We start from the raw sequence: 9,445 nt of genomic DNA, 5'->3' as shown, positions 1-9,445 counted from the left end.
TCAGCATCAGTATTTTTCAAGTCATGCCATGCTTTAGTGAGGCGAAGGTAATCTTACTAAAACTTTTGATAGGGTCCACCAAGGGTCCACCGAGATAATCGAATTAATCACCTAAAGCACTCTTGTTCATTCACACCTTTACAGAATATATTGAAAAAATGCAATAAAATTCCGCAAATCAATGAAAATAAAACGAGGGCTACATGATTCCTACGATTTTTCCCGCCAAATTCTCATTTTAATTTTAACTTTGAGTTTGAAATATAAGTCTAGGTTTTACTATTAACGATCAATCCGTCTCTATCAAAGTAGGTATCTAAGTATATATTTATTAATTTTGATAACATAATTTTAACAGTTTTTTTCTAATATATTAGGCATAGAAGCGGGGTGATCACTAATCCACGCACCTATTAGGGTAGGTAATCGATATTTCTATGGTGGGTATGTGTAATGTACGTACAATAATATAAAAATTCAAGCAAACATATTACCATGGAATAAAATATTATTACAAAAAGCTAAAGTAAAGCCTGACATACATACTCGTACTGATTGAATTTCGTACTTGTTTTAAAATAACATTAAGGTTCGAGTTCACCGACATTCGTTTAAACATAATCAACCGTTTAAATAAGTTAAACGCCGTTAAGTCCAAATTTCCTGTTCACCACAGCTCATATGCCGGTTAAGGACGTAAATCGGGCGTTTATCTTAACCGAGCGTGGATACCCCGGTTAAGACGTCTTTGACAGACATAAGTGCAGGTTATGTTTTTGTAACGCTCGCAAGTTTCGCGAAGATTACTTTATCAACTACCAAAATGCAAAGGACCCCTAAAATTATAGAAGAGTTTATTTTTCATTTCAGAAATAATTCATTTTCTCTCAAAAATAAATCACTTCTTAGCTTTGAGGTTTTATGCCACTGGATGCAGGCAGCTTCGTTTTCGAAACAAAAAAATATAACAAAATGACAATCATTTATCAATTAGACATGGTACATAATAAATCGGTGTAGCCAATACGTATTTTTATAAATCCCTACAAATCGAAGCAGAAACTCCCCAAATTGGGGAAAGAACATACCGCAATTTCCCATAAAATCCCCGCCATTTGGGGAATTCCTCGCAAGTTGGCAATGCTGTTATAGATAATAAATAAATTGTTCATAAATCGTTCACTCGTAGTTCTCCATCGCTCGGTTTACAAACCAGAGTCAAAAATCGTCTGGTGAACAGGAAAAAAACGCTCCTTGTTCAAACTATGTTTAATATTTGACGGGCCGGTTCTGCAAACGCCGTTTATATGAAAGTCGGTGAACTCGGGTCTTAGAACTACATAACTACCTATACCTCACATCTCATCCTAATGTAAAAAAAAACATTGTTGTTGTGATGACGTTATGTTCGAAAAGTTTGGGAACCTCAATTTTAACGAACATTTTTTGTTTCCAGAGCGAGATAGTTGCGCTGCTTGCGTTGCACCTTTGCCGCTATTACCGCCACCTGCACCAGCGCCACATTAACTCCAAACAACAGACTGGCCATACGATTCAAGAAGCTATTGATAGATGGCGCTGTAAAACAGACAGTTAAAATATTGCCATACGCTAAAAATAATACTTAATCTGATAATAGTGAAATTTATTGTATTAGTGCTACGTTATCAAACTAGTCGAAGTAACAGTTTAGTCACGTAGAATATTATTAATAAATGTAGATATTATTATAGACTTATGAAAGAAAATACCAAAGCAATCAAAATGAATTTAATTCATGGCAATTTTAATTGTTTCCTCAATTTATTTATTAAAGTCTTGAAATCATTTAGTTTTAAAATGTAAACTTGAAGTAAATAATAAATATTGTACATAGTGTTAAATATCAATGGATTGCAATTTACATCAAAATATAATACAAAATAAATGATTTAAGTCTTTAAGTAGCTGTTAATACACAGTAGACATTGTTTTGATCAAATAAACTATTTTTAAAATGAAGATGTGTGAATTGACCTTATAATAATTCGTGTGTAAAAAGTATTTCAATCTTCAATACATATCATATCTGTGTACTTTGTAGTGTATAATGAATATTGATAGCAATATTAATATTAAAACTTTAAGTTAATTTATGTATCTATTTAGATGTAACTTAGCAACACAATTTAAAGTACATTAACTATATATTATAATAATACATTAAAAATAATTAAATACAATGAGGTGTGTTTTTTATTTTTGATTTCCATGATCATTATTTTCTAAAAAAAAAACTTATTTACTACTTTACTTCAAATGACTAGAAAATATGTACGTCAATATATAAATACATAGGGCAGAAAAATGAGCGAAAGTTCTTCTGATCACATGATAGATATCAGAACACACACCTTTCTTGATATTATACAGGGTATACCGTAATTAATGAACACAAGTGGGAAATACACCATCTAATTATCTAAAAATAAGTATACCTACCAATACCTAGTACAAACGAATTGTTTTATCAGTTTAAAGAAATTATGTAATTGCTGTAAACAACGTGTCCCAAAACTCAACGATAAGCCTAGATAATGGTCCTGCTTACAACTACTTGACGAAAAATACGCTCGAAAAACATTACCCTCCTTCTGACGCAGTCGGTTAAAAATGATAATATTTCAATAATATGAATGGAATATTGATATATGAAATATTTTGTTAAAAGTTTTAAGAAGATGTAGCACAGAAGTTTTGAAATTACCAAACGCTAAACTTCAAAATCGGTCAATAGACCCCCATTCGTCTTTAAACGCTATTATAAAATATTGTACCTATATCAGAGAAAACATATGTACAACTACAAAAGATTCACTCCGCAACGTCATTAAAATAAATAGCAACTCTCGGTACGATACAATACGGCGCCATTAATTCCAACAAAATTATTAGTTAGCTGTTTTATTTACCTACAGTTCTTATCAACATTTTTAGTTAGTGATAACGTCACTAACGTCGTTTGAGTAGATTTAATTCATAGTAATGCCATTCAAGTACATAAACTGGCTTTTTCATGATGCTCTATAAACGACAAAAACGATTAAAACAATGAAACATCGATTCTATAGAAAAAAAATTTATAAACACGTTAGATCATTGATCTTTGACAGAGGGATAATATCTAGCGAGTCAGGTCCTTTTATAATTGGTCTAAGTACTTATATACTGAATACTTTACTATCTTTTTAGAAAATAAACATAACGTAAATATACGTTATTTTATAGTAACGTTATAGATATTGAATGTAACGTTTTATCTGCGTAGATTGTTATCTATTCTCTTATTATTCATATGGTAGCACTAATCAAATGTCAAACTTCAAAGTTTAACTTCAAACGTATCTGTCAATTTTTTTTGTCTATGCCTTTTCCTGAATAAAATTCTCTTGAGAGGTTGGTTTCGGAATTTATAAAATCCGATTAAATCTTAAAAAGTATTGAATTTTTAAAGTAAAATGTCTGTGAAATGCGTCATTAAAGTGCGCGCTATATTGCGTTGTGTATATTTTGGTGTTTCTGTGAGATTGCTACGTGAAGCAATTGATAACCTTAGTTGGTGTTTTGTGACTTAAAAAAGCCGCTCTGTTTCAGTAAAAATGGGTCGTTATTCTCGAGAGCCGGATAACCCTGCGAAGTCATGCAAGGCGCGCGGGTCAAATCTCCGCGTTCACTTCAAGGTAACCTTAAACTTTGGTTTATTTAGGTTTTATTCCTACTGTCCACATGGAATGTTTACCTGTTAATAAATGTGCCAAATAGACAAACGTTGCACGAAATTCCTATGCGACATCCGATAACAAACAACAACAATACAAAAGGGACCTTTGCCTTCAATTTCTCAACAGTTATTGATAGAATCAAACAATCATGAATATAGATTCTAACTCTACTACCCATCACTGTACTACACATTAAGCATATTCTACAGTGTCCAATTCACACACATCTAATAATCAGTAGGCCACTTGATGTGATGTAAATAACAGATAAATAAGGATTAAATAATCAAAGTTCATGAGCAAAGGGACTTCTTTTTGTATAATGTGCCTATAATTAGTCTTCTAATATTCAAGTGTAAAATAAAAAAAATACATAAAATAAAATAGCTTTTATTCACTGCTTATTACAAAAAAAAATTATACTATAGATCGTTTACATTCCTACAAAATCCACGCTTATAGTGATCCGAATTTAGCTTCACCACTGAGCTACATGGGATTAAATTATATGGTATTATAAATTAAGCTTTTAAATTTCCAGAATACCTATGAGACAGCAATGGCAATAAAGAAGCTGCCTCTGCGCAGGGCGGTCCGTTACCTCAAGAATGTGGTTGACAAGAAAGAATGCATACCATTCCGCCGGTTTAATGGTGGAGTAGGCAGATGTGCACAGGTAAGATTTGCTCTGTGTTCGTTATTTGCAAATTTGTTTCTACTAGCTGTGTATAAAATAATGGTATTAGAAATGGTTCTTTCTTCTGTGCTGTTACCGCTATCCTATTAAAAAGTGAATGCACAATCAGCAAAAAACATCCCCACTCAATGAGTGCCCAAACACTACTTCTTGGCACTCAATTTGCAAATTCAAATTAAAATTCAATCCTTGAGGTTGAATTTGCTCTGAATTTGGAATTCTATTGAATATTGAATATTGTTTACCAATAGTTCTAAACTCTAAAGCTGTCCTTGTGACGGAGTAAAGTGCCATCTGTTAGTATGGTGACAAAATGCATAAAAAATGTGCTCGCAAAAGGTTCGTAGATATTGTGTGATATTCATCAGTAAGCACCGGATGACATTTCTACATGAAATTTAAATTTTTTCAACTAGCATACATCAAATATAGTGAATAAACTTGCTGGTGTTAATGAGTTGATTTGCCTTTATGCTTGGCAGTGTACATATTATTGTACATATTGTTTTCTAAAGGCAAACAGTAACAGTGACAAGCTTACCAAAGGATAATTTAATTTTATTTGTCCTTTAATTTATTTATTTTGTTACTTACACTTTTTGTTGGATATTTTAGTTTAATTTACTTACTGAACCATTATTTTACCTTTAAACATTTTGTTTTTATTTTATTTAACTTTTACATATTATTTATTTTACCAAATTTGGATAGGTGGGGTGAACAACACGAGCAGAGAAGGGGAGTGTTGTTCGATCGTCAAGGAATTCCTTAACCCTACATCCAGTAGTCACAAGTCCTGGACTTTGCTTGGTGTTTTTCTCTCTACCATGCGATGGACTCGGCACCCGCACAGTGAATCCATGGAATGCTGAGATATTCGTCTTTACTTATTTAATTAAAGATTTATTATAAACTTTATAATTAAGAAATTAAATATCACATGTCTCAATCGGTGAAGGAAAAACATTGTGAGGAAACCTGCATACCAGAAAATTTTCTTAATTCTCTGTGTGTGTAAAGTCTGCCAATCCGCATTGGGCCAGCGCGGTAGACTATTGGCCTAACCCCATTCTAAGAGGAGACTCCATTTCAGCAGTGAGCTGTATATGGGTTAATAATGATGACTTATTTTACGCTTTTAGCTAGACAAATTTTATACAAGGTAGATGGACGGTCTGTCTGTCTGTCGGTAGATCATAAAATCAGTCAGTGTTGTTTAATTTGTACTTCTTAAAAAGCTCTTCTTTAATAATGTTGCATAGACTTCAGACACTTTAACATGAGTTTTTAATTTCAAGATGGTTACTGGTGCAATATAAGCACTCAGTGCTTACACCCTTTATTGTAGCTCCTTAAATTTTAGTGTATAAAAAAAATTCAATAATCATCGCAAATCAGTCGACAAATTGTTATTACAGACTCAGACTCAGGTCTCTAGCTTTTCTACGCCATCCTTTTGGCAGGTCGTCTTCCCATCTTTTGGCAGGTTGTCTTCCCATCTTTTGGCTGGTCGTCTTCCCATCTTTTGGCTGGTCGACGACCACACAAAATATAGTTTTAATTGAATATTATTTTTAATTCTTGTGTGTTGGTTCCTCATGACTAAGGACCGTGACCACCTTGGAGAGTCATCTTTTGGTATTCAATACTCCTCCATTGACAGAGTGAGAGAGAGATATAGTCAGAGGCCATTTGGACAGCACTGTAAAATGTGTGGGCTCCTGTTTCTTTGAGAGGATCCGATCATTGGGTTGGGGATCTACCTTGTGGCAGTTTGCCTCCCACATTTCCCAGTGCATTCATTTTTTTCCAAGTTCTCGTTATCACGGCATGTGATATGTCCAAAATAACTGAGGATGCGCTGTAGACAGATGGCTGAGAGTTAATAAAATTAATTAAAATATATTCATATTTTCAATAAATTTTTTTCAATTTCCAGGCTAAACAGTTTGGCACCACACAGGGTCGTTGGCCCAAGAAATCGGCAGAGTTCCTGCTGCAACTGTTGAGGAATGCTGAATCTAATGCTGACTACAAGGGCCTTGATGTTGACAGACTCGTCATTGATCATATACAGGTATGTACTTGACAGAACAGTATTGTTATGTACTAGTTCCAGTATTTGGAATAAGACACCATTTTGTTATATCCCTGGTTTTAAGGTTCAGGAGTGGACAGTAAGGGGCATGAAATCTCTTAGGGTACTACTTACTGTGGTACTTTATTGTGGACGGACATGACAAACATGCGGCGCAGTGCGTTTTTTAATTGTGAATGGATTATTTTGTATATGTATGTACATTAGCTAAAATGTAAAGCTGCCAACAGATGGCGCTATATCATTTTATATCGCGCTTCAAGAGTTCTTATTTTTTTATATTTCTTAAACTAGAACCCAAACCCCCATTTCAACAATTTTACATTTTTGACGCCTAAAATAAAAACTGTCAGATTTCATAATTTTTTGAACAGATACCGCTTTGGCGTCTGGCCGTTATTGAAAAAAAATGCCACCCTACTAAATATGTTTTTTTAAAAATAATATTTGGTAATTGGTTCAGGCACATGTCAGGCATTGTCCTTTCACCCGAATCGGTTCTGTGGTTTATTTGTGAAAAGAAATAATATTAGTGTGGATTTTTAAAAGATACCTGTAGATATAATGTGTAATCGCGGACAAAACAAATGATTTTTTTTTGCATGGTGAATTGGGGGCGTTTTAAAGGCATATGGAGGTTAGGCCCAAAATGCTGCTGCAATGCAGGTTGGTGGGCTTAAGGTTTGGGTAACGTTTACGCATTTGTCTGTTTTGTTAAAACTTTCTTTGAAGAAAGAGATGTACAGCACTTCAAAGCCTGAACCAGGAATTGAACCCAGAAGCTCGTGATCTGAAGCCCCATAGACTAACCACCGAACCACTTTGCCTGTTATAGCTTGGCAAGTTCGTTCGTAACACTCCCGATGGTCCGCGCGGGCCGGGAGGGGGGTAGCGATGCCCGCACAGTCCTTCTCCCCCGTCGCCCGCATATCATGGTGTCACCAACGGACTTGCCAAGCTTTAATCAACTTATTATAAGCTTTTTATTATAATCAAATTCAAGTTTAGGCATGCCTTTATGCTTGGCAGTGTATATAACTATTATACAATTTGTTTTCTAAAGGCAAATATTATAAAAGGTAATAAACATTACTTAGGGATGATTATATTTTTATTTTTGTCCTGTTTATTTTGTTACTGACAATTTATTATTTATTTTCTTTTATTGTTTTATGCATTAAATTTTTTCGCATTGTATTGATTTTTGTCGCCAATTTACTTTCCTTGAATTACCTGAAGATCGGAGTGCAAGCTTAAAGCAGTTGTTGAGTCCAATTCTTTTTAATAGGGTAGTTGACTCGTATCAAATTTCATATAATCAATATTAATTTCGTGTAGTAATAAGGGTGCGAAATATATTGATATCAATTAAGAAAAGTCGAGGAGGGGTGAATTTTTTTTTTAATTTTTAATAGTGTTTTGTATATACATATACATTTAGATTATTCAGTCGTGGGTTGTAAATACATAACAGCTATTTAAGACAAAACTATAATTCACAACTATTATCAGAGACAATTTATTAACAAATTCATCAAAATGAAACCAAAACTAAACAAGCTCTAAAGTAATCACAATAAATACGAAACACTGAATTCACCTCACGAGAAATAGCACTGAACACTACGACGGTTGGGTAACGAATGTTTTTGCTTGCACCACGAGCGCCGTTATATCCAAAACAAGAGCAAAGAGACGAACGAGTCACAAAGGGTTTTTCTTCGAATACCCTCTAACCCATTGATTCCCAAAGTGGTCTAGGTGGACCCCCAGGGCTCTACAGCTAGGGTCTACGTTGACGTGACATGAAAATGGGGGTCCACGAATTTTTTTCTGATTTCATATTGAATGAGGAGTTTTCTAAATAAAATAATATGTGAATTGATTGCTTCCTTGTGCTGTGAGTAGATATCAAATATTCAAGTTGGCTGAAATAACTTTTCCCTGGACAATTTTACTTTTCACAGCACAATTAATTAATTAATGAACCAAGTAATAAATTCTAACAATTTTTTCGTGAGGTGGCTGTTGACTCAGCTATAACGAAAATTTCCATAGGTGAATCTAATCACATTTTTGTTCGAGTTTTGGATAGAAAATTAGCACGGGGTCCACCGGAACCAGTTAAATTAGAAAGTGGTCTATGATAAAAAAAACGTTTGGGGACCTCTGCTCTAACCTAAGAATATATTATTGAAGTCGGTAATGATGATGATGTATTATTCGCAGGTGAACCGCGCCCCCTGCCTGCGCAGGCGCACGTACCGCGCGCACGGCCGCATCAACCCCTACATGTCGTCCCCCTGCCACATAGAGGTGTGTCTCAGCGAGCGCGAGGACACGGTCGCGCGCGCCGCGCCCGCCGACGACGCGCCCGCCAAGAAGAAGCTCTCCAAGAAGAAGCTGGCGCGCCAGAAGGAGAAGATGATGAGGGAATAGACGTTTAGGGGTTAATAAAAACACAATCAAAACTTGTTTTGTTTTATTGCTTAAACTGCTCCCCAACTTCATTGGGCTCCGACCCACCTGACTGATTATTATTGCGACCACAGAGTAACCAGCGTGAGTCTTTACAAGCAACGCACTGAAGCTGGTGAAAGCCATTAAAAAATAAACGTCACGCGTATCCTTGATAACCGCGTATACAAACTTTTTTCATAATTTGTATTTCAAAATTCAACATTAACAATTACATAAATTAATATCAATAAAAAAAATCTCCATAATAATGTTAAAAATTACTGATGCGACCATAGATTTACGAGTCTGTACAAGTGATGCGACGCTTTGTGTCGTACTGACTCGAGGATGTATTCGTTTTTTGAATTTTGTATTTGTGACGGGTACGACACCGTCGTATTCCGTACGCTCCATTTGTATATTATTTGT

The 9,445-nt window shown here is 34.8% G+C and overlaps 2 protein-coding genes across 2 annotated transcripts in view; both read left to right on the top strand.

Annotated features, from left to right (window-relative positions):
- Window positions 1-2,153, top strand: part of LOC112044660 (SKI family transcriptional corepressor 2) — a gene marked incomplete in the record, with an annotated part of 23,122 nt that extends 20,969 nt beyond the window's left edge. The window contains 1 exon segment of the mRNA XM_052886458.1: window positions 1,457-2,153. Coding sequence (XP_052742418.1) covers window positions 1,457-1,527 — 71 coding nt within the window.
- Window positions 2,154-3,361: 1,208 nt separating this feature from the next.
- LOC112044661 (60S ribosomal protein L17) lies at window positions 3,362-9,027 on the top strand. Its single transcript, XM_024080575.2, has 5 exons — window positions 3,362-3,435; window positions 3,634-3,719; window positions 4,303-4,437; window positions 6,398-6,535; window positions 8,786-9,027. Exons 2-5 carry the CDS (start codon window positions 3,639-3,641, stop codon window positions 8,993-8,995), a joined length of 564 nt encoding a protein of 187 aa, XP_023936343.1. The 5' UTR covers window positions 3,362-3,435; window positions 3,634-3,638; the 3' UTR covers window positions 8,996-9,027.
- The last annotated feature ends 418 nt before the right edge of the window (window positions 9,028-9,445 follow it).

Source organism: Bicyclus anynana, chromosome 17 (assembly GCF_947172395.1).
Source record: "Bicyclus anynana chromosome 17, ilBicAnyn1.1, whole genome shotgun sequence".
NCBI classification, from domain to species: Eukaryota; Metazoa; Arthropoda; class Insecta; order Lepidoptera; family Nymphalidae; genus Bicyclus; species Bicyclus anynana.
This window is presented reverse-complemented; position numbering and strand designations above follow the sequence as displayed.